Genomic DNA, 24840 nt, shown 5'->3' on the forward strand with positions numbered 1-24840 from the left:
GATTGGCTGCCTCCTGCATGCCCCGCACTGGGGATCAAGCCTGCAACCCAGGCACGTGCCCTTGACAGGAATCAAACCTGGGACCCTTCAGTCTGCAGGCTGATGCTCTATCCACTGAGCCAAACCGGCCAGGGCTAGATTATTTTTTAAAGAACACCTTCAGCGTTTTATCCAATTCTCTAGGATTTTGTCCAATTCAAGTATCTTTTGTCCTTTTCCAATTGAGCTCACCGTCTCTAACATAACAAGAAATTACAAATTTGAAATTGTCCTATGTATATTCTTTGGCTTAGTCTCTTTCTTTCTTTTCTTTCTTCCTTTCTCTCTCTCTCTCTCTCTCTCTCTCTCTCTCTCTCTCTCTCTCTCTCTCTCTCTCTCTCCTCTCTCTCCCCTCACCCGAGGATATTTTCCCATTGATATTTTAGGGAGAGTGGAAGAGAGAGGGAAAGACAGAGAGAACATCGATGTGAGAGAAACATCGATGTGAGAGAAACACATTGGTTGTCCCCTTGCACGAACCCCCCCACCGCGACCACCACTAGGGCCAGGGTGGGGGAGGAGCCCTTGACCAGAATCAAACCCTGGACCCTTTGGTCCGCAGGCTGATGCTCTATTCACTGAGACAAACTGGCTAGGGCAATCTTCTTTATATACTGTCCATTTTGAAAAAAATCCTCAACTTCTTAAGTCTTCCAAACACATTGCAATGATGCTCATGTTTTTCTTGTAGTTTAATATATTAAAAGAGCTTTTAAAAATTGGTTTTGAGCCTGGCTGGTGTGACTCAGTGGTTGAGAATTGACTGAGAACCAAGAGATCATTGTTTGATTACAATTCACGGCACATGTCTGGGTTGGGGGCTCGATCCCCAGTGAGGGGCATGCAGGAGGCATCCGATCAGTGATCTTCTCTCATCACTGATGTTTCTCTCTCTCTCCCTTCCTCTCTAAAAAAATCAATAAAAACATTTTTAAAAATTGGTTTTGAAAAACAATAAAGAACACAAAGTAAAATGTTAACAATAAATAAATAAAATAATCCAGATAAGATGTAGTCTCCTCTCGACCGGCATGGCTCAGCAGTTGAGCATCGACCTATGAACCTGGAGCCAGGGTTCAATTCCTGGTCATGGCTCATGCAGGGGTTGTGGGCTGGATCCCCAGTGTGAGGCATGCAGGAGGCAGCCGATCAATGATTCTCCCTCATCATTGATGTTTCTATCTCTCTCTCCCTCTCTCTTCCTCTCTGAAATCAATCAATCAATCAATTTGTACATATCTATAATAATAAAAGCGTAATATGCTAATGAAACTGGACGTCTGTCCAGACAACCTTCCAGACCAAGCCGGGGCTGCAAGGGAAGCCCAGGTCCTGGGTGCCAGAGGGAAGTCAGTGCTGGCAGCCGGGGGAAGGAAGGCTTACTCTTGCACAAATTTCATGCACCAGGTTTCTAGTATATATATAAAGATGCAGACTCTTTGAACAACCCAAGCCCGTACCACTTCCCTCTCCAGAAGTGTGCTTTCTTCCCGATCTCTCTATGCACTTACATGAATGCAACATAGTATAGTAGCTAGAGGCACCATATCTGGAGGCAGAATGCCTGGACTAGAATCTCAGCTCCACCATTTATTTACAAGCTGTGTGACCTTGGGCAAGTTACTCAACGTCTCTGTACCTCTAAGATTCCCTCATCTGTAAAATGGGGTTGATAATATTAGTACTGCCTTATAGAGTTGTGTTTGTTTGTTTTGTTTTTTAACATTTTTATTGATTTCAGGCATGTGCCCTGACTGAGAATCAAACTGTGATCTCCTGGTTCATAGGTTGATGCTCAACCACTGAGCCACGCTGGCCAGGCGAAAGTTGTTTTGAGGTTTCAGTGAATGAGTTGCTTAGAATCATGTCTGTAACACAGTAAGTGCTATATTGGTGATAGCTACTACTGAGTTGTGAAGGTTTTTGTTTAACATAAATTGTGTAACGTTGTTTATTGTGTTGAAATATAAGTAACATAAAATTTACTATTTTAACCACTTTTAGGGGTACAATTCAGTGGCATTAAGTACATTCACAATGTTTTTCAACAATTGCCACTGTCCATTTTCAGAACTGTTTTTTTAAATATATTTTTATTGATTTTTTTACAGAGAGGAAGGGAGAGGGATAGAGAGCCAGAAACATCGATGAGAGAGAAACATCAATCAGCTGCCTCCTGCACAACCCCTACTGGGGATGTGCCCGCAACCAGGGTACATGCCCTTGACTGGAATCGAACCTGGAACCCTTGAGTCTGCAGGCCGACGCTCTATCCACTGAGCCAAACCAGTTAGGGTATCTTCAGAACTTTTTAACTAGACCAAACTGAAACTATCCATGAAACGGTAACGCCCTGTCTGCCTCCCTCCCATGCCCCAGCCCCTGGTAACCTGTGTTTTACTTTCTGTTTCTGTAAATTTGCCTGTTCTTGGTCCCTCATATACATGAAGTCATATAACATTTGTCCTTTTGTGTCTATCTTATTACACTTAGCATGTAGTTTTCGAAGTTCAGTCTGGCTGGTGTGGCTTCGATGGTTGGAACTTTGTCCCATTCACTAAAAGGTTGCAGGTTCAATTCCCGGTCAGGGAACATACCTAGGTTGTCTGTTCAAGGTTCAATCCCCAGTTGGGATGCATATGGGAGACAGCCAATGGATGTTTCTCTCTCACATTGATGTTTCTCTCTCCCTCCCTCTCTCTCTCTTTCTCTCAAATACACACACACACACACACACACACACACAAAGTTCATCCATGTAGTAGCATGTATCAGAACTTCATTGCTGCGTGGCTGGCATGGCTCAGCGATTGAGCATCAACCTATGAACCAGGAAGTCACCGTTCGATTCCCGGTCAGGGCACATGCCTGGGTTGTGGGCTCAATCCCCAGAGTGGCGTGTGCAGATGGCAGCCAATCAATGATTCTTTCTCATCATTGATATTTCTGTCTCTCTCCCTGTCTGAAATCAATAAACATATATTAAAAAAATAACTTCATTGCTTTTTAAGGTTGAATAATATTCTATTGTATGTATATACTACATCTTGTTTATCCATTCATCTTTTGATGGACATTTAGGTTTTTGGCTATTGAGAATAAAACTGCTATGAACATTGGTATACAAATGTCTGTTTGAATCCCTGTTTTCAATTCTTTGGGTTATATACCTAGAAATAAAATTGCTGGATCAGATGGTAATTCTATGTTTAACCTTTTTTTTAGAAATCACCAAACTGTTTTCCACAGTGGCTGCACCATAACACATTTCCACTAGAAATGGATGAGAATTCCAATTTCTCCACATCCTCGCAAATGCTTGCTTTTTCTGTTTTGCGTGTGTGTGTGTGTGTGATTATAGCCATCCTAATGGTTGTGGAGTGGTATGTCACTATGGTTTTGATTTTGCAATTTGCCAATGACTAGTGCTGTTGAGCAGATATCTGTTCATGTGCTTATTGGCCATTTGTAGATCTTCTCTGGAGAATTGTCTATTCAAGCCCTTTGCTTATTTTTGAATTGTGGTTCTTTATATACTCTGGGTATTAATCCCTTATCAGATATGTGCTTTGCAAATATTTTATCCCATTCTATGGGCTGTCTTTCAACCTCCTGATAGTGTCCTTTAATGCAGAAAAGTTTTACGTTTTCATAACGTTTTCATATAAATCAGCCGTTGCCAACCAGTGGTCCAAGAGGTCCGAAAGGTTGGCGTCTGCTGGTTTAAGGAAAACTTTGGAGTAGTGGTCGCCAGCCAGTGGTCCGCAGGCCACTGGTGGTTCGTGAGGTCTAAAAAGTCGGCAACCGCTGATATAAATCATCCTAGAAGCCCGGTGCATGAAATTCGTGCACGGGTAGGGTCCCTAGGCCTGGCCGGCGATCGGAGCCGACAGGGGCCTCCCAGCTGCTGGCCGGGGCCTTCCTTCCCCAGCTGCTGGCCGGGGCCTTCCTTCCCCAGCTGCTGGCTGGGGCCTTCCTTCGTTCTGCACCGCCCCCTGGTGGTCAGCACACATCATAGCGAGCGATCGAACTCCCGGTTTCCCGGTCGAACTCCCGAGGGGACACTTTGCACATTAGCCTTTTATATATATAGATAACTTTTGAAAAGAATAATGTGGCAGACATTAGCCAAATGATCAAACTTAACATTACCAAGAATGAGACAAACCAACATGACATGCTCTGAGAGTGAGACAGCATCACTTCTTTGATATTTCTGCCAAAATGTCAGAAATGTCAAACCTGGATCTAATCATGAGCAAACATCAGACAAATCCGAATTAAGGGACATTTTGCAAAATAACTGATGTGGGCTCTTCAAAAATGCCAACGTCTTGAAATGCTGACAAGGTAAGGGGGCTGTTCCAGAGTCAAGGAAGCTAAAGGGATGTGACAGTTAAATGCAACCTATGATCCTAGATTGGATTTTGGAACAGAAAAAAAAATCTGTAAGGAATATTGTTGAGATGTTCAGTGACATTTTTTAATTGATTGATTTGAGAGAGAGTAAATGGGGCAGGATGTCAACAGTTAGTGAATATAAGATGAATAATATATTGAAGTTCATTGCACCAATATTGCAACTTGTGGATATAAACATTTTCTATACAAAATAAAGTTGAAGCCCAGCCAGCTTGGCTCAGTGGTTGAGTGTCGACCTATGAACCAGGAGGTCACAGTTCAATTCCCAGTCAGGACACATGCCCGAGTTTTCGGCTCCATCCCCAGTAGGGGGCGTGCAGAAGGCAGCCAATCAATGATTTTCTCTCACCATTGATGTTCTTATCTCTCTCTCCCTCTCCCTTCCTCACTTAAATAAATAAAAATATTTTTTAAAAAATAGCCCTAGCCAGTGGATAGAGCATTGGCTCAGTGGATAGAGCATTGGCCTGTGGACCAAAGGGTCCTAGGTTCGATTCCTGTCAAGGACACGTACCTTGGTTGCAGGCTCCTTCCTGGCCTGGGCCCTGGTCAGGGCCTGTGCAGGAGGCAACCAATCCATGTGTTTCTCTCACATGGATGTTTCTCTCTGTCTTTACCCCTCTCTTCCACTCTCTCTTAAAAGGCAAAGGAAAAATATCCTCAGGTGAGGATTGAAAAAAATAAAAATAAATAAAAATGAATAAAATAAAGTGAAGATAAATAAAAAGAAAAATCAAATGCTATGATGTGTAGGCACTGCTCAGCACCTCTATTTCTCCAGCAACAAGTCCTGGGGACCATCCAGGTTGACGAACCGAGATCTCTGTCACTCGTCCGAACTACTGCGTGATGTTTTCTGTGACTGCACATGGACTAATTGCCTTTTCCCCTATTGATGCATACTTGTCTTTTCTAATATTTCCCCAGCACAAGCATGCTAAATGACACTGCAAAGGAGAGAATCTTTCCAGAGTCCATGCTAAAGTATTTGGACTGATCCTTTCTGTCCATGTCCATGGAAGGTCACCTTAGACTCCAAACTACCCAGGCTGTGAGATTCCTGGGGATAGAGACAAAGTCTGTTTGCCTGCTTGGGCACTCTGTCCCCCAACACACACTACCAGACGTCCTCAAACTACGGCCCGCGGGCCACATGCGGCCCGCCGAGGACATTTATCCGGCCCGCCGGGTGCCGCTGCCTGTCCTGCTTAGCAGCCGACTCGTCCTGGGCCCGCAATGTGCATAAGAATTTGTTCATAGTTTTTTTTTTTTAAACTGTAGTCCGGCCCTCCAACGGTCTGAGGGACAGTGAACTGGCCCCTGTTTAAAAAGTTTGAGACCCGTGCTAATCATTGCTTGGTTAACTCCTTTCTCTCTCTCTCTTTCTTTCTTTTTTTTAATATATATATTTATTGATTTCAGAGGGGAAGGGAGAGGGAGAGAGAGATAGAAATATCAATGATGAGAGAGAATCATTGATAGGCTGCCTCCTGCACGCCCCCCACTGGGGATTGAGCCCGCAACCCGGGCATGTGCCCTTGACTGGAATAGAACCTGGGATCCTTCAGTCCGCAGGCTGATGTTCTATCCACTGAGCCAAACCAGCCAGGGCTCTTTTTCTCTTCCTTCCTTCCTTCCTTCCTTCCTTCCTTCCTTCCTTCCTTCCTTCCTTCCTTCCTTCCTTCCTTTCTCTCTCTCTCTCTCTCTCTCTCTCTCTCCCTCCCTCCCTCCCTCCTTCCCTCCCTCCCTCCCTCCCTCCCTCCCTCCTTCTCTCTCTCTCTCTCTCTCTCTCTCTCTCCCTTCCTCCCTCCCTCCTTCCCTCCCTCCCTCCCTCCCTCTCTCTCTCTCTCTCTCTCTCTCTCTCTCTTTCTGTCTTTCTGTCTTTCTTTCTTTCTTTGAGAGAGAGAGAGAGCGAGCAACATCAATAGGTTGTCTCGGTTGTATCCCAACTGGGGATCAAACCCACAACCTGGATATGTGTCCTGATTGGGAATCAAACCGGCAACCTTTTGGTGTACAGGATGATGCTCCACCAACGGCACCGCACTGGCCAGCTCCACTCATCTTCTAATTTCAGGTGAATGCCACGCCAAGTCTTCCGCTAGTCCAGGGGCCTCCCTATGAGCAATTGCGGTAGCCCGCCTCCAAGGTGAACCACAGTGATTTACACCTGGTGTTCGCGTCCCCTCCTACAGTAGATAGAGCAGATCTATGTACCAATAAGACATTGTGGAAATGACAAAGGGTGACTTCTGGGCCAAGGCCATCAAAGACATTGCAGCTTCTGCCTTGCCCTTTCTAGAATCCTTCACTCTGGGGGGAAACAGCTGCCACGTGAGGACACACATGTCCTTGAGGAGAGGTCCCCCTTGTGGGGAACGGAGGCCTTCAAACAGCCAGCCTTAAGCAGCCAACCCTACCAGTGAGCAACCCCGTGAGAGCCTCCAAGCTAGAACCTCCCACTAAAGCTGCTCCCAAATTCCTGACCCACAGAAACTGTGTGAGATACAAAATGTCAACTGCTGTTTCCTAAGTAACCTTTTTTATTTGCATAATGCCATTTAAGTCTATTTCCCCTGAATGCTGCCTGGGTGGGGACAGTGTCTGTTTTCCTGCTTCCTGTTCGTTCATTCATTCATTCATTCAGTAAATGTTTCTTGAATACTAGACTAGTGCCAGCACTAAGCTAAACTCTGGAGATCAGGGCTGGGACTAAGGTGAAGCAAGCAAGGTGCCCAGAGAATGAACTTCAAGGAGGTGCTCCCTTTCAGCTCATGCTAGGGCTGGATCAGCACCTAAGTGGGAGTGTCTTTTAAAATTTTCCACCCTGGCCCTAGCTGGTTTGGCTCAGTGGATAGAGCGTTGGCCTGCGGACTGAAGGGTCCCGGGTTCGATTCCGGTCAAGGGCATGTACCTTGGTTGCGGGCACATCCCCAGTGGGAGGTGTGCAGGAGGCAGCTGATCGATGTTTCTCTCTCATCGATGTTTCTAGCTCTCTATCCCTCTCCCTTCCTCTCTCTGTAAAATATCAATAAAATATATTTAAAAAAAAAAAATTTCCACCCTGAACACCTTGCTTACTTTATCCTGGTTCCCAATCTGTTGGAGACTGAATAGTGCACAGGACAGAAATGGTCACTGACCTCTTTTCTTTAAAAAAAAAAATTTTTTTTATTGATTTCAGAGAGGAAGGGAGAGGGAGAGAGAGAAACATCAATGATGAGAGAGAATCATTGATTGGCTGCCTCCTGCACGCCCCCTACTGGGGATTGAGCCCACAGCCTGGGCATGTGCCCTGACCTCCTGATTCATAGATTAACACTCGACCACTGAGCGACACTGGCCGGGCATCACTGACCTCTTTTTGCCTTTGTGATTAATTCAATAGTTTTGTGTCGGTTCTTCTGCAATACGACACTTTAAATTTACACTATTCTAGGATATGTTTTGTTTTTATTAGGGCAAGTCTCCCTTCAGTATCGATAGAAATACCTTTGGGCATGTGCAGTATCCATAGGAATATTCTAGGTTGTGGAGAGCGGCTGCAGTGTTTGGACAGGTTCAAGCCTCGGACTGATGAGAGGGCACAGTCCTCTCATGACCACGTGCAAGTCCCAGCTTGGAGGGCAGGGCCCTTCCAGCACAATGACAGCCAACAGCTATAGTTGTAAGCTTGAACCTATGGTCCGAACACGTGGCCCCACGTGCCTAAGTGATATAGGCTGCAAGTAAACAAAGCTTGATAGAGTTCAGGTGCATGTAATTGCGTAGGATCAAAACCCACGAGAATGTTGTAAACATCTTGACCACGCCCTTACTTTGCCTCCTGGCATCTGGCTATAAAATAAAGACACGGCTTGTAGCGCTGTGTCTCCATCCGGGAACAGCGTTCCACCCAGACCCAGCTTTCATTCTCTTGTCTGTCTTTTCTCAATCCTTCACCGCCCCCTCTCAGGGTCACTGAACCTGGCTGAGCTGGCGTGGCACATATGGCGCCCTGGGGCTGAGTATGCCATGGCCGTGCTGGCTTGCCACACTAGGTAATGTAGATACAGTTAATAGACAGCCTCCCTACCCTCAATAGCTTACCACCTAATGGGAGATCAACACACAGGCACCAAATAAAATCATTGAGAGTTTGTAATAAAGAAAAAAGTTGTAATAAAGCCTATAAAAAATCAAACTACTTACCTACATAATTTTGGGGGTATTGGAGGGGAACCTTCATATGTAGGACCTCTAAACAGATCTGTGGAGGTGGTGTTTAAACTAAATAAAGGAAGAAAAGAAGCCAGCCTCTCCTTGGCTGGTGTGGCTCATTCCGTGGAGCATTGTCCCATGAGCAGAGAGGTCATCAGCTCTATTTCTGGCGGGCTTGATCCCCAGTAGGGGGCGATGGATGTTTTTTTTTTTCTCTCTAAAATAAATGAAAACATCCTATCTAATAAAGAGGGATATGCTAATTGACCATCACTCCGTCACAAAGATGGCTTCACCCACAGCTGAAGCCAAGTTCCCATAAGGAGCCTTTACGAGCAATCAGCAGGGTCTTGAGGCTACACCCTCCCCTGCCCCCTAAGGGCTTGACAGGGGACCTCAGGCCACACCCCCTGTCCTGGCAGCAGGCTGGGGGACCTGAGGCCATGCTCCCCGCCCGGCGGGGCTTGACGGGGGACCTCAAGGTGCACCCCCTACCCCAGCGCCAGGCTGGGGGACCTCAGGCCGCGACCCCCACCAGGTGGGAATTGACAGGGGACTTCAGGCCGCGCCCCCCACCCTGGCACCAGGCTGGGGGACCTCAGACCCCACCCCCTGCCCAGCGGGGCTTGACGGGGGACCTCAGGCCACGCCCCCTGCCCCAGCATTGGGCCAGGGGACCTGAGCCTGTGCCCCCCTGCCTCGTTGGGCTTGACAGGGGACCTCAGGTCATGCTCCCCACCCAGCAGGGCTTGACAGAGGACCTCAAGGTGCACCTCCAGTGCTGGGTCAGGGGAACTCAGGCCGCGCCCCCACCCCAGCACCAGGCCAGGGGACCTGAGGCTGCACCCCCCTGCCTTGCTGGGTTTGACAGGGGACCTCACAGACTGCACCCCCCACCCAGCGGGGCTTGACAGGGGACCTCAGGCCTCGCCCCCTGACCCGGCACCAGGCTGGGGGACCTCAGGCTGCACCTCCCTGCCTGGCAGGGCTTGGCAGGGGATCTCAGGCCATGCTCCCCACCCAGCAGGGATTGACAGGGGACCTCAAGGTGTGGGTTGGGGGAACTCAGGCTGCACCCCCTGCCCAGCAGGGCTTGACGGGGGACCTGAGGCTGCACCCCCCTGCCAGTGGGACTTGATGGGGGACCTGAGGCTGCACACCCCCACCTGGCGGGGCTTGACGGGGGACCTCAGGCCATGTCCCCCACCTGGCGGGGCTTGACGGGGAACCTTAAGGCACACCCCCCGCCCCAGTCTGGGCTGGGGGACCTCAGGCCATGCCCCCCGTCCTGGCGCCGGGCCAGGGGACCTGAGGCTACGTCCCCTGCCCGGCAGGGCTTCACATGGGTGCAACTGGCCAGGTCTGGATCTAGCCCAATGGGAGCGGGGTCTAGCCGGGTCTGGGTCTCATGCAGTTTTGAGGCGCATGTGGGTGGGCGGGGACTTGACTCTGGGTCCCGTGGTGCACCCCAGACTCTGACAGGAGGAAGGTTTTCATGTACATTTTACTAATTTTCTTTCATCTCTGACACTTCTATTATAGAGAAAGGGCAAATAGCAATATTAAATTATTTCCTCTAATTAATCGCCTTTTAATGTGCATGAATTTTGTGCACCGGGCCACTAGTATTTTAGAAAAGAAAAGAAGCCAGCCTTAAAAGGAAGGGAGGAAGGCCTTCCAAAAGGCATGAGGAGGGAAAGCACTTGGCCAATTTGCGCAGCTTAAAGAAGACAGTGTACCTCTGGATATAAGTAAGAAGATCTCTGTTACCTGGTGTTAACGATGAATATTCAGGATGTTAGTTAATATTTATTGAGCACTTACTATGTGTCAAGCACTGTGCTAGGTACTTTGGAAGTTATCAAAGCTTTAAAACAATCCTACCGAGGTGACCCCTTGATCGCTCCTATTTTACAGAAAATAATTAAGAGGTGAAGCTGTTGGCCCAAAGTCTCATAGCTAGGAAGTGCAACGGCAGAATTTGCACACAGTTCACGCTTTTATACTACTCTCCGTCTCCCATAGGGAAACACTCAACGTGTTCTAAACAAAGCCCCGGGTGATCAAGGAAAGACAGTTACATTTCGAGCATCCCACACGCAGTTTCTTATTTAAAACTACTATTCCCAGCATGCCCACTCGCCTTGGAGGAGGGGCCATCAGAACTACTATTCCCAGAATGCAACGCTCACCTTGCTCGCCGCCGAGGGTTTCGGTAATTGTAGTCCTCAGAAGAGACACGCACCCACAACTCCGAGCATGGATGTGGAGCCTGAACCGGACAGAGGAAAACGGACAATTTCTCAGGATGTTGGGAAGAAGGACCGTCTCTTTTCCCCACCTTGCCACCCTGACGTTCAAACCCATTCTTGGGACTACAATTCCCAGCGGGCTGTGCGCTAGAGGGCAAGCGGATTCTTCTGCCGGAAGTCCGCTCTAGCCTTGGGTCCCCCAACACCTTGCAGAGCGGGAGCCGCCCAGTCGCCGCGGGACCGGGGCAGCAGGGGTCCGGACGGGGGTCGCCATGGTAACTGGGGCGCGCTCGCGTTGGGGACGGGAGGAGGGTGGGCCCACGTGCAGATTGGAGGTTGGGTCGGGCACTGACAAGCCCCCCCTCTGCGGTGCCTTGGTCTGGGCCGGGCGCGAGCTCTCGGGATTGGGGCCGATCAAAGGCCGGGAAGCGGGGAACTGAGCGGTGATTCTGGGCATGGGGGTACATCGGGGGTCTGGAGGCTACAGGTCGTTGGAGATAAGGTGTCAAGGGGAGAGGGCTGTACGAGTGGGAGACATTGGAGATGATTGGGGGGTTTTGAAACAGGGAGGCAATTGCTGAGGCAGTGTCTCGAGGGTAGAAAGAAGGAATTGGAGGCAGGGAGGGGGCGACCCAAGAGGAGGCCCTCTGGGAGTGTGGCAGGAGCAGTGGGAGAAGGAGAGACATCGGCATAAAAGAGAAAGGGTCTCTGGAGGCAGGAAGCTGGCATTGCAGGCGGAAGGGGGTGTTGAAACAGGCGGGATACTGTTGATGGGAGACTGGGAAGTGGAGGCGGGAAGAAGACCACTGTAGGGAGTGGGCCTTTAGAGTCCGGGAAAGTGTGCTGCAGAGGGGAAGAAGGCTTGGAGGTAGGGAATGGATACTAGAAATGAAATGGGGTGCAATGTGACATGTCTTCCCAACGGGGAGGTGAGTTGGGGGGTCGGAGTAGGCATGGAAGTGAGAGATTGGGCTTTTGGAGCAAGGACTGGGTATCGGATTTGGCACCTGATCCCCGGGATGGGGCTTTTGGATCCTAAGAAAGGATTCTTTGGGCAGGGAGCTGGGAAAACAGATGAATGGTGGTGGGTGTCAGAACAGCTCTCCCTCAACTCTGTAGGTTTGCTTCTAGCTCTCCTTCCTGAAGGCCCCAAATGTCTCCGCCTCTATAGGTCCACCCCCACACAGGCGCTTTTCCGTCCTGCCCCTGCCCCCTGCCCTGCTAGGAAGTGGTTTTCCCTGGCTCAGCAGAAGGGGTTCTTGGAAGGAGATGGTAATAGCCTGTCCCAGCCAGCTTGATTGCTTGGGGGAAGTGGATAGAATGTGTGGAGAGTGAGATTTAGGAAAGAGTGGACTCTTCTGACAGGGTGGGGGCTCCCCCTCGGCAGGGTAAGGAAGTTCAGACCAAAGCCATGGGACGCCCAGCCCTGCCTGCTGGCTGTGAGACTTTTTTTCCCTGAGCTTCGGTTTCTTTATCTATAAAATGGGCATAAGCATGTCTGTCTCAAGTAGAACTGGGCCCAAAGGCAGGCTTCCTATCCGGGTGAACTTGGGCCGTAGTTTTCTCAGTCAGGTGATGGTGAATGATAAATACTACTAAGAACTAATACAGTCAAACCTCGGTTCTCAAACGTCTCGGTTGTCAAACAACACTTCGGTTCTGGACCCAACACCCCTTTCATACTGATGCCTGTATGATAAGTCAGGCGCCTCTCAGGCGACAGAAGGGAGAAGGCTCCATGATGAGTCAGTTTACCACTGACCCTCGCACTGTTAACCTAAGTCTCCCTGGGTTCTAAGAAGGTTAGTGGTAGCAAAGTGCAAAGGAAAGTGTGACAACAGCAATAGAGCTTAAAAAATAAAAAATTGCAGTGTGATAGAGGTGTTCAGGTGTCTGATCTGGCTCCCGAGTCTGGCATGGCGAAATCCACGATTAGTACCATTTTAAAACGTAAGGAGGCCATCCAGGGTGCTGATGTTGCTAAGGGTGTGAAAGTGCTCATGGAACAATGATCACAGGCAACTGAGAAAGGTTAAAATAGGGAATCATTTGGGGGTCTGGAATGGGTTAATTCATTTTACATGATTTCTAAATGGGAAAAATGACTTGGTTTTTGAACATATCGCTTTTTTAAAAAATATATATTGATTTTTTACAGAGAGGAAGGGAGAGGAATAGAGAGTTAGAAACATTGATGAGAGAGAAACATCGATCAGCTGCCTCCTGCACACCTCCCACTGGAGATGTGCCCGCAACCAAGGTACATGCCCTTGACCGGAATCGAACCTGGGACCTTTCAGTCCACAGGCTGATGCTCTATCCACTGAGCCAAACCAGTCAGGGCCATATCGCTTTTTGAACAGCCTTCCAGAATGTATCAAGTTTGAGAACTGAGGTTCCACTATGCTTATGTGTCACGTAGTATGTGCTAGTCACTGTACTACAACCCTTATGTTTAGTAACCTGTGCAACAGTCTTATGAGGGAGGGACTCTCGTTATGTCCATTATACAGAAGGGGAAACTAAGGCCCAGAGCGGTGAAGTGACTTGCCCATGGACACAGAGTGAGCAGTGCCGAGATTCATACAGACTGTCCAGTTTGAGTTCTTAGCCGCTCGGTCAAATGCCCCTCAGTCATAATCATAGCTAATTTTATTAAGTGCTCAGTATGTAACGGGCACTCTGCTAAGCACTCCTGGTATTAACTCGTTCAGTTTTCATAGTAGCCCTATGACAGTAGACCTGGCATTTCAGAATCTTACATACAAAATTTCTAGCCATCACTGATGACACTCATAGCTGACCCAGTGTGCATAAGCTGAGCCAAGCACTGTTCTGGGTACTTCTCAGATATTGTTTACTCCTCATCACACCCTTATGCGGCCCTATTTTCCAGGTGATTAAACTGAGGCACCAAGCGGTTATGTCACTTAAGAAGTGGCAGATGCTTTGGGAAATAGCGTAGCAGTTCCTGAAAGTTAGATATAGAGTTACCTTATGACCCAGCAATTCTACTCCTAGGTTTCTACCCAAGAGAAATGAAAACATACATCCACATAAAAACTTAGACATGACTGTTCAGAGCAGCATGATTCATAATCACCCAAAAATGTAAACAGCCCAAATGTCCACCCACTGCTGAGTGGATAAAGAAGATGAAGTCTATCCACAGAGGGGCATACAACATGGATGAGCTTTGAAAACATCGTGCTGTGTGAAGAAGCCAGATACAAGTCACACACTGTGTGATTCCACTTCTGTGAAATGTGCAGAACAGGCAAATCCATGGAGGCAGAAAGATTCATGGTTGCTGGGGGCTGGAGGAGGGAGGGTGACTGCTAATGGGTGGGGGATTTCTTTCTGGGCTGATGGAAATGTTTCTGGAATTAGCGGTGATGTTTGCACAGTTGTCGGAATATACTAAAAGCCATTGAGCTATATACATGTTTGGTGGATTTTATGGTATGTGAATTATATCTCAATTTTTTTAAAAACGAGTAAGTAAAAGAAAAAAGTAAGTAACAAGAAAAAAAGAAGTTGGCCCTGCCAGGACCCATACCAAAGACGTCTGCAATGCAAACATTTATTTTTTTTATTATTTTTTAAAAATATATTTTATTGATCTTTTACAGAGAGGAAGGGAGAGGGATAGAGAGTTAGAAACATCGATGAGAGAGAAACATCGATCAGCTGCCTCCTGCACACTCCCTACTGGGGATGTGCCCGCAACCAAGGTACATGCCCTTGACTGGAATCAAACCTGGGACCTTTCAGTCCGCAGGCCGACGCTCTATCCACTGAGCCACACAGGTCAGGGCCAATGCAAACATTTATTGAGTGCCTGCTATGTGCCAGCCACTGAACTGTTTTTTTTTTTTGTTTTTTTTTAATATATATATTTTATTGATTTTTTACAGAGAGGAAGGGAGAGAGATAGAGAGTTAGAAACATCGATGAGAGAGAAACATTGATCAGCTGCCTCCTGCACACCTACTGGGGATGTGCCAGCAACCAAGGTACATGCCCTTGACCGGAATCGAACCTGGGACCTTTCAGTCCGCAGGCTGACGCTCTATCCACTGAGCCAAACCGGTCAGGGCTCACTGAACTGTTTTTACAAACTTATTTAACCTGCAAAATAGCCCGAGAAGGAAACCTGTCTTGCCGGTGGGGAAGTGGGCGCTCAGGAAGGCGGATCTGTGTCCAAGGCCAGGCAAACGAGGTGGTGGAGCCTTGCCTGGACTCAGGGCCCTGGAGCTGACAGCAGAGTTGGCTGCTCTGCGGAAGAGAAATCTCTCCACAGGGGCTGGCGGGAGCTGGGATGGGAGCGCATGGCCAGCGGCCTGCCTGGGCCCTGGGGAAGGCAGGCAGCAGGGAGGTGTGGCCCTGTAGCCCTGGTGGTGGTGGGTGGGGTTGTTGGGTGTATGTAGCCCTGGCCCTCTCCCTGCCTCTCTCAATTCCTTCTCCTGCTGCCCCCAGATCCGCTTCATCCTCATCCAGAACAGAGCGGGCAAGACGCGCCTGGCCAAGTGGTACATGCAGTTTGATGATGATGAGAAGCAGAAGTTGATCGAGGAGGTGCACGCCGTGGTCACGGTCCGAGATGCCAAACACACCAACTTTGTGGAGGTGACAGACCCCGGCCCCCCATGCCTCCTGTGCCACCCTGCCTCCTTTCAGCCTCCTGCCCAACTCCTGTCTGCAATAACCCGCAGACCCTCCTCCCTTCCCACATGCATTCACTCAGCATGCTGTTAGTTTGCTGTCTTCCTTTTTTTAGGTACTTTGCATTGTGAAACTTTCCAAACATACAGATTAGTACAATGAGGGAGAAGTTGAGTGAAGGTTCATGCACCCACACCCAGATTTAATCAGTATCAGTATTAATATTTTGCCTTTTTGCTCTACCTTTTTCTTTTTTGGGCTGAAGAATTTTTGGGGGTTGCCTTTTTTATATATATACTGTATATAGTTTTTTATTGATTTCAGAGAGGAAAGGACAGGGAGCGAGAGATAGAAACATCAAGGATGAGAGAGAATCATTGATCAGCTGCCTCCTGCACACCCCCTACTGGGAATCGAGCCTGCAACCCGGGTTTGTGCCCTTGACTGGAATCGAACCTGGGACCCTTCAGTCTGCAGGCTGACACTCTATCTACTGAACCAAACTAGCTAGGGCTGGGTTGCCTTTTAAAAACTTACTATAAAAAATGTTCAGACACACAAAACGAGTGAGACTAATATAACGAACCATCCCTTACAGTAGCATGAGAAATTAAGTTACAGTCATCATGCTATTTCAGGATATGACTTAGAAAATAAAGGCCTTTCCTTATATTTCCACAATAGTATTATCAGACCTGATAAAATGCATCATACTTTTTATTTATTTGCTTGTTTGTTAATCCTCACCCGAGGACATTTTTCCATTGATTTTTATTGCGAGTGGAAAGGAAAGGGAGAGACAGAGAGAGGGGGAGAAACATGGATGTGAGAGAGACACATCGATTGGTTGCCTCTCGCAGGCATCCCAACCAGGCCTGGGACTGAGCCTGCAACCGAGGCACATGTCCTTGACTGGAATCGAACCCAGGACCCTTCAGTCCGCAGGCTGGTGCTCTATCCACTGAGCCAAACTGGCGAGGGCGATACTTTTTAAATATTACTCTGATACTCAACGAATATTTAAATTTCCCCCAAATTATCAATTCAGTTGTTAAAAGCCGGTCAGGGATCTGGCATTGCTTTGGTTGCTGGGTCTGCTTGGTCTCTTTTCCTCGAGAAGTCTCCACCTTTAGTTCCCATGGTGTTAGCCTGTTCAAGAGACCAGGCTGGTTGTCCTGAAGAATTCCACAAATAGGCATCGAGAGCCTGCTGTGTGCCAGGCGCTGTTCTGGGCGCTGGGGATACTGCAGCGAACACGTAAGAGACACGACTGAGTCCCTGCCCTCAGAGCTGATGGTAAAGATACAGTGTCAGGTGGTGACGGCCCGGAGCATCAAGAAGCCGCTGGGGGGATGGGCGTGGGGGATGTGAGTGCGTGCACTGGGGCTGGAATGTGGCTTTAAATGGCTTAATCAGAAAACCCTCATTGAAGAGGTGACACCTGAGCCAAGACCTGCCTGAAGGAGTTGAAGAATTGGAAGGACATGGTATCTGGGAGAGGAACATTCCAAGCCCAGGGAACTGCCAAGTGCAAAGGCCCTGGGGCGGGAACATACTGGGGCATTCTTGGAATAGCAAGAAGGCCAGCTGCCTGAGGTGGAGGGGGGGGGGGGGGCGACGGGAGGAGATGAGGACAAAGATAACACAGGCAGATGGCGCAGGGCCTGTGGGCTGTGGTGAGGATGTGGGCCCTTCCTCTGAGGGAGGTGGCAGCCATGGAAGGTTTTGAGCAGAAGAGGGACGAGGGCCGACTTGGGGACCCTCTAGGGGGGCAAGAGCAGAAGCAGGGAGGCCGTAGGAGGCGACAGCCAGGGTCCCGGTGACAGATGCAGGTGAGGGGAACCGGTGTGGAAGCAGTGGGGGTGGCGAGAAGACTGGGAGGTAGAGCCAGCGGAAGGACCAATGGTTAGATGTGGAGCAGTAGCATGGCACTGTCACTTTAAGACAGGACCAGCTTCGGAAAGAGCTGGCTGAGGTGCAGATCAGCAGTGAGGTGTCTGTCCAGGAGGGAGCAGAGTCGGAGTTCCGGGGGACAGGTTGGCAGGACACAGTGGCCATCCCTGAGGGGTCGGGGAGGGGACTATTCTGTCTACTGGAGCACCTATGCAGTGTCCAGGGCAGTGCTGGGGACACCGTGGTGACAGCCCCCGCCTTCCCTCTGGGGCTCACTGCCCAATGGGGAGATCGCCCTGTCTCTAGACTGACACCTGGAGTGGCCAGGCTGGGACAGGGCCCCAGTGGCCGAAGGAGTTCAGAGAGGGGACCCCTCAGCCTGCAGGAGGAGACTTAGCCGAGTGGGTAGCAGAAGCCGCGGGTCCGGGCCGCCCTCTGCGAAGCCTGGCAGTGGGTTCGGGGGCGCAGGAAGGAGCAAGGAGGGTGAGCCGAAGGGGAGACTCAGGCGAGTGCTGCTCAGCGTCAGGCTCTGCCGAGGCCGCCAGCTTGCCAGGCGGTGCAGGCAAAGCTTCCTGCCCTGGGAGACTGGAGCCCTCTCTCCAGAGCAGGGGCCTCCACCATTTTCTAAAGTCACAATCTGTATCAGTTCAAACAAGGTAGCCCTGGCCGCTGGGGCTCAGCTGGCTGGGCGTCTTCCCAGGCCCCGAAAGGTCCCATTTACTCCCGGTCAGGGCTCGGGTGGCAGGCTCAGTCCCCGGGAGGGAGTGTGTTTCCTTCTCACGTCGGATATTTTTCTCTCTCCCTCTCCCTTCCTCTCTCTCTAAAAATCAATTAGAATTTTTTAAAGAAAGAAAGAAAAGTAGAGTGTGCGCCCTGGTCCATGCTTATTATCCATGGGTCACCTGCAGGCATCACTGTAATGATGTCAAACACGGACCACGGACGGGCTGGGAAAGAATCAGTGTCAGGGGCTAATGTGGGCCTTCGCAGCTGCTGCCAGGTGGCGCCAGACCCCTGCCAGTCCCGGGGCTGGGTTTTCAGCTGTTGCTGATGGCTTCGTGCTTTGCAACCCCGTACGCATCTCTGTGTCTGCACCTGTCTATTTCTCTGCTTACACATGAAATTAGCGCCTGCGTCCCCATCCATGCACACTTATGCCTGGGTTGTATGTGCTGCTGGAGTCATATTTCTGTTACAGTTCAGTTAGGAGCAAGGCTGGGATTGTCTTGGTTACAAGTGGTGACTCAGCTGCCCCGTGTCAGTGCTCAGCCAGTGCCTGTGGGCGAATGAATGAGTCGTCCAGGCTAAGGACGCTGCCTCCCCGGAGGCGATCGGGAGCCACGGAAAGGTGGGGAGGGTGCTGTGGGACCTGCCCGGCTCCTGCTGGGCTCTGGGCTTTGGTCCAAGCTGTTCCCTCTGCGTGGAACACTCCTGCCATTCACTCCTGCTCATCCTCCAGATCTCAGGTCTGGCGCCCCCTCCTCCAGGAAGCCCTCTGGACCCCCAGGCTGAGTTAGCTGCCCCCTCTAGGCTCCTGCAGCCCAGCCCTGCCCTCTCTGGGGATGTCTGAGGATGGACCTCTCAGCACTGCACTGTGAGCCCCGGGAGGGGAGGGCCAGGCCCACATCTGCCATCGCTGTGCCCCCGCACAGGGCCAGGCACAGAGCAGGGCCTCAGGGGCATGAGAGAAAGGAGGAAATGTTCTGGCCCCGCTCTGCCTAGCACACTGGGTTCTGGGGCACCTGTCACTGACCGTCTCTCTGCCCGCAGTTCCGGAACTTCAAGATCATTTACCGACGCTACGCCGGCCTCTACTTCTGCATCTGCGTGGACGTCAACGACAACAACCTGGCCTACCTGGAGGCCATCCACAACTTCGTGGAGGTGTGTGCCTGAGGGGCGGGCTGGCCCTCGTGGCCTCCGATACGGGCCCCGCCCCTGGTCCCAGCACGCACAGACCCTCCTTGACCGCAGCCGCCTCTCTACCCACCTCACTGTTTTTGTTTCTCTCCTTTTTTCCTTTTGTTTTGTAACATATTTTTATTGATTTCAGAGAGGAAGGGAGAGAGAGATAGAGACATCAGTGATGAGACAGAACCATGTATCAGCCGCCTCCTGCACGCCCCCCACTGGGGACCAAGCCTATATCCCGAGCATTTGTCCTTGACGAGAATCAAACCCGGGACCCTTCAGCCCATAGGCCAACGCTCTATCCACTGAGCCAAACCAGCTAGGGCCTTTTCCCCTTTTTTTTTGGTCCTTGTTTCTGCTGCAGCCCACTGTCGTCTTTATGCAACTGTCTGTCTGTCTCCTGCCCACGCGTCACTCTTCCCATTTCTTTCTCCCTCTCCCTCAGTCTGTCTGTCTTTTTGCCATGTTGTCTGTCATCTGATTTTCGTTCTTGTTTCTCTTCCTCTCCCTCTCTGTCCCCCTCCCGTCTCCCTCCCCCTCGGTCTCTCTTTTTTGCCATCTGTCTGATGACCTCTGTTCCTATCTCTGTGTATCTCTCTCCCTGCCCGTCTCTCACCGTCTCTCTTCCTCTCCCAGGTCCTAAACGAATATTTCCACAACGTCTGTGAGCTGGACCTGGTGTTCAATTTTTACAAGGTGGGCTCCTGGTGAAGTCGCGGCTGTGGGGGCCACAGGCAGGGGCGGGGGTGGGCCGTAACCCCTGTGCCACCTCCACGCCTCTGCTGGTGCCCCTTTCCTGGCTCTCAGGCCTCGGAGCCCCCAGCTCCCAGGTCGGGACCAGCATCCGGGCCCCTTCCCTCACGCCGGCTCTCCCATCCCCTCCCTCCACTCAGGTTTACACGGTCGTGGACGAGATGTTCCTGGCCGGCGAGATCCGCGAGACCAGCCAGACGAAGGTGCTGAAACAGCTGCTGATGCTTCAGTCCCTGGAGTGAGCGGCGGCCCCTCCGCCCCGGCCTCCCATGGACTTGCCTGCTCGCTTCCCCTTCCAGGCCTGGGGCCCACCCCGGAGCCCCTCCCTCAGCTGCCCAGGAGGAAGCCACCCAGCTGGGTCTGGGCCGCAAGGGAGGAGACTGCACCCCACTGCCTCTGGGCCCCAGCTGCGGGCGGAGGCCACCTCGTGTGTATTGAGTAACCGTGCTGTTGTCGTGTGACACCGTGAGTGCGTGTGTGGAGCCCCCAATAAACCTGTGGTCCCCTCCTGGCCTCGTGTCTGTCTGCCCTGGGAGCCACGGCACTCGGACTCCTGGTTAGTCAGTCAGCAAACACTCACTGTGCCGAGAGGCACATTCACACCCACAGAGGGCCCAGGACTGGATGGGGTGACAGGTTGAGACTGGAGCACCTGCCACTCAGATACTAATAGTCACAGCTAACACAACAGCACTGAGTGCCTCCCAGGCGTTGCTCTAGGCGTTGACACGTGTTAACTTACTCACTCCTCAGCTACGAGGGAGAGGTGGTTGCACCCTCACTTTTCAGACGTGCTCAGGAAGGTTCAAAGACTCACCCGAGGTCACAGAGCTGTTCAGTGGCCCAGCCAGGTTTGTTCCGAGCTAGTTTTTTTTTCCATTGATTTGCAGAGAGAATGGAAGAGAGAGGGAAAGACAGAAACATCAATGTGAGAGAAACACATCGATTGGTTGCCTCCTGCAGGCACCCTGATCAGGGCCCGGGCCGGGGAGGATCCTGCAACCGAGGTATGTGCCCTTGACCGGAATCGATCCCGGGACCCTTCGTCCACAGGACGATGCTCTATCCACTGAGCCAAACTGGGTAGGGCTGTTTTTTTTAAAAGCATTATTTAATAATATGTGTTTATTGATTTCAGAGAGATGAAGGGAGAGAAAGACAAACATCCATGATGAGAGAGAATCATTGATTAGCTGAGCCTCCTGCACGCCCCCCACTGGGGATTGAGCCCACAACTTGGGCATGTGCCCTGACTGGGAATCGAACCTGACCTCCTGGTTCATAGGTCGACTGCTCAACCCCTGAGCCATGCTGGCCGGCTGTTCAGGCTACTTTTGAGCCCAGGCAGGCGGCTGTGGTCCTTGTTTTATTTTAACCACTATCTCAGACGGTTGTTGCAAGGGCAGGCGCTGGGCCCAGTGTTTAGCGGGTCCCACAGTGGCACTGCTGGCCCCGGGGAGGACAAATCTTCATTGTGGGAGTCTGTCCCGGGCATGGCCAGGCTGCCAGCCCCTCCACCAAATGCCAGCAGGTGGCCTGGCCCTTGTGATGAGAAAACACCCCTGTGTGTCTAGTGCCCTCTGGTAGCAGTGCTTGGCTCCCCGTGCCCACGGAGAGCAGTGATGGCCGCTGCTGCATCCATGACAGGCGCCCTTGGCAAGCTGAGAACTACCAGTCATCCTGGCAGCTCTTACGTATGTGACTCAGCCTCGCCTCAGTCTCCCAGCTCCGCCACATAATGCTGGGAGACCTTCGGGTAAGTCACTTCACCTCTCCTGCCTCAGTTTCTTCATCTGGAAAATGGATCAATAATAGTTCTTATCTCACAGGGTGCGCTAGGGAATTGAATGAGTCGCTCATGGGAGAGCTTAGGATAGTGAGCACGCATTCACTCAGCAGATAGGCCTGCTGTGTGCACGGCCTGTCAGACGTGTCTGCAGAGGGGACAAGGAGCGCTAGCTCTGATGACCATTACACAGGGGAACTGAGGCTCAGAGCGGGAGTCCTTCACAGAGACCATCACGGTGACAGTGTATTCGTTTCTCATGGCTGCTGTACAAATTCCCACAAACTTCGTGGCTTAAAGCAACAGGGCTTTGAGACTGACCACTTGTGAAGGGTCCCAGTGGGGGAGGCGTCCAGGCTGAGGCTCGGGTCTGCAGCCAGATGATGGGGTGGGAGGTGAGCTCACCCCTGAGATGGGCCCTGGGGAAGGAGCGGTGGAAGAATATGCTCAGGTCATTGGGACACGGGAACTGTATCAGTTTCCTGTGGCTGCTGTAACAAATGACCACACACTGGGTGGCTTAAAACAGAAGAAATGGATTCCCTCACAGGTCTGGAGGCTGGAAGTCTGAAATGAAGGTGTGAGCAGGGCCATGCTCCCTCCAAGGCTCTGGGAGGACCCTTCTTTGCTTCTTCCAGCTGCTGGTGACTCCGGACATGTCTGGGCTCGTGGCTGCATCGCTCCCATCTCTGGCCATTTCTTCTATGTCTGCATCTTCTCTTCTGTCTCCAATAGGGACCCTAGTCCTTGGACTTAGGGCCCACCAGGGTAATCTAGCATGATCTCATCTCAAGATACTTAACGGCATCTGCAAAACTTTTTTTCCAAATAAGATCACGTTCACCTGGACCCGTGGTCAGCAAACGGCGGCTCGCGAGCCACATGCGGCTCTTTGGCCCCTTGAGTGTGGCTCTTCCACAAAATACCACGGCCTGGGTGAGTCTATTTTGAAGAAGAGGCGTTAGAAGAAGTTTAAGTTTAAAAAATTTGGCTCTCAAAAGAAATTTCAGTCATTGTACTGTTGATATTTGGCTCTGTGGACTAATGAGTTTGCCGATCACTGCTCTAGGACACAGAACACGCCTTTACCCAAGACATTACCCCAAAATATCAGCTCAGAGTAAATTCCTCATTCAGCAGCTGCTTAGAAGGCAGGTCCACAGCCACTCAGTTGTGCTCCCACAGCAGGCCGATCCCTGCAGGCCAGACCCCCACCAGTGCACGAATCCATGCCCCGGGACTCTAGTATATATATACTGAGTGGCCAGATTTTTTTTTTTTTTTTTTTTTTTTTAAATATATTTTATTGATATTTTACAGAGAGGAAGGGAGAGGGATAGAGAGCTAGAAACATCGATGAGAGAGAGACATCGATCAGCTGCCTCCTGCACACCTCCCACTGGGGATGTGCCCGCAACCAAGGTACATGCCCTTGACCGGAATCGAACCCGGGACCCTTCAGTCCGCAGGCCGATGCTCTATCCACTGAGCCAAACCGGTTTCGGCCTGAGTGGCCAGATTATTATGGTCTCTGAACACATAATAATCTGACCACTCAGTGTATATACTATATAATAAAAGGCTAATATGCAAATTGTCCCCTCAACCAGGAGTTTGACCAGCAGGCAGGCTGGCCAACCGCCCATGTCCCCCTGGCCAGGCTGGCCGGACCTCACGCATGCATGAATTCATGCACCGGGCCTCTGATATATATATATATATATATATATATATATATATATATATATATATGCGCACACACACACACACACACAGAGTGGCCAGATTATTATGAGTTCAGAGATCATAATAATCTGGCCACTCAGTGTGTGTGTGTGTGTGTGTGTGTGTGTGTGTGTATATATATATATATATATATATATATATATATATATATAAATTGATTTCAGAGAGGAAGGGAGAGGGAGAGATAGAAACAGCAATGATGCCTACCTGGTTTGGCTCAGTGGATAGAGCATCGGCCTGTGGACTGAAGGGTCCCGGGTTCAATTCAAGTCAAGGGCACAAGCCCAGGTTGTGGGCTCAATCCCCAGTAGGGAGCGTGCAGGAGGCAGCCAATCAATGATTCTCATTATTGATTTTTCTCTCTCTCTCCCTCTCCCTTCCTCTCTGAAATCAATAAAAATATATATATTTAAAAAGACTAAAATACTGTGAAAAGAAATTTTAAAAGAAAAAAAAAGGAACATCAATGATAAGAAAGAATCATTGATCCGCTGCTTCCTGGACACTACCTACCTACCGGGGAATTGAGCCTGAAACCTGGGCATGTGCCCTGACTGGGAATCAAACCATGACTTCCTGGTTCATAGGTTGACACTCGACCACTGAGCCACATCAGCCGAGGAGAATTTTATTTATTTATTTTTTAGATATTTTTATTGATTTCAGAGAGAAAGGGGTAGAGAGAGAGATAGAAACATCAATGAGAGAGAATCATTGATCGGCTGCCTCCTGCACGCCTCCTGTTGCAGATTGAGCACATTACCCAGGCATGTGCCCTTGACTGGAATCGACCCTGGGACTCTTCAGTCTGCAGGCCAGTGCTCTATCCACTGAGCCAAACCAGCTAGGGCCGAGCAGGATTTTTTGTTTGGAGGGTTTGGGGCAGGGTGGTAACAGCTTTATTGAAATATAACTCACTATACAATTCACCTATTTAAAGTGTACATACAATGCAGTGGTTTTTAGTATATATTCTCCATCATTATAATCAATTTTAGAACATTTTTATCACCTCCAAAAGAAACCTGTGCCCTGACTGGTGTGGCTCAGTTGGTTGAGTATCATCCCAATTCGATCCTGGTCGGAGCACATACCCAGGTGGTGTGTGTATGAGAAGGCAACCTCTCTCTCTCTCTCTCTCTCTCTCTCTCTCTCTCTCTCTCTCTCTCTCTT

General features: G+C 50.2%; 1 protein-coding gene across 1 annotated transcript; it reads left to right on the forward strand.

Annotated features, from left to right (window-relative positions):
• Positions 1-10884: 10884 nt before the first annotated feature.
• Positions 10885-20647, forward strand: AP2S1 (adaptor related protein complex 2 subunit sigma 1). Its single transcript, XM_080645426.1, has 5 exons — positions 10885-11188; positions 15393-15542; positions 19242-19355; positions 20019-20078; positions 20276-20647. Exons 1-5 carry the CDS (start codon positions 11186-11188, stop codon positions 20375-20377), a joined length of 429 nt encoding a protein of 142 aa, XP_080501552.1. The 5' UTR covers positions 10885-11185; the 3' UTR covers positions 20378-20647.
• The last annotated feature ends 4193 nt before the right edge of the window (positions 20648-24840 follow it).

Source organism: Plecotus auritus (assembly GCF_963455305.1).
Source record: "Plecotus auritus genome assembly, chromosome: 10".
NCBI lineage: Eukaryota > Metazoa > Chordata > Mammalia > Chiroptera > Vespertilionidae > Plecotus > Plecotus auritus.

What these genes read in the sequence shown, in the direction of transcription:
- AP2S1 (XM_080645426.1), top strand. An exon ending in AACACACCAACTTTGTGGAG is followed by an intron (nt 15,543 to 19,241) that starts GTGACAGACCCC and finishes CTCTGCCCGCAG; the next exon opens with TTCCGGAACTTCAAGATCAT. An exon ending in CCATCCACAACTTCGTGGAG is followed by an intron (nt 19,356 to 20,018) that starts GTGTGTGCCTGA and finishes TTCCTCTCCCAG; the next exon opens with GTCCTAAACGAATATTTCCA.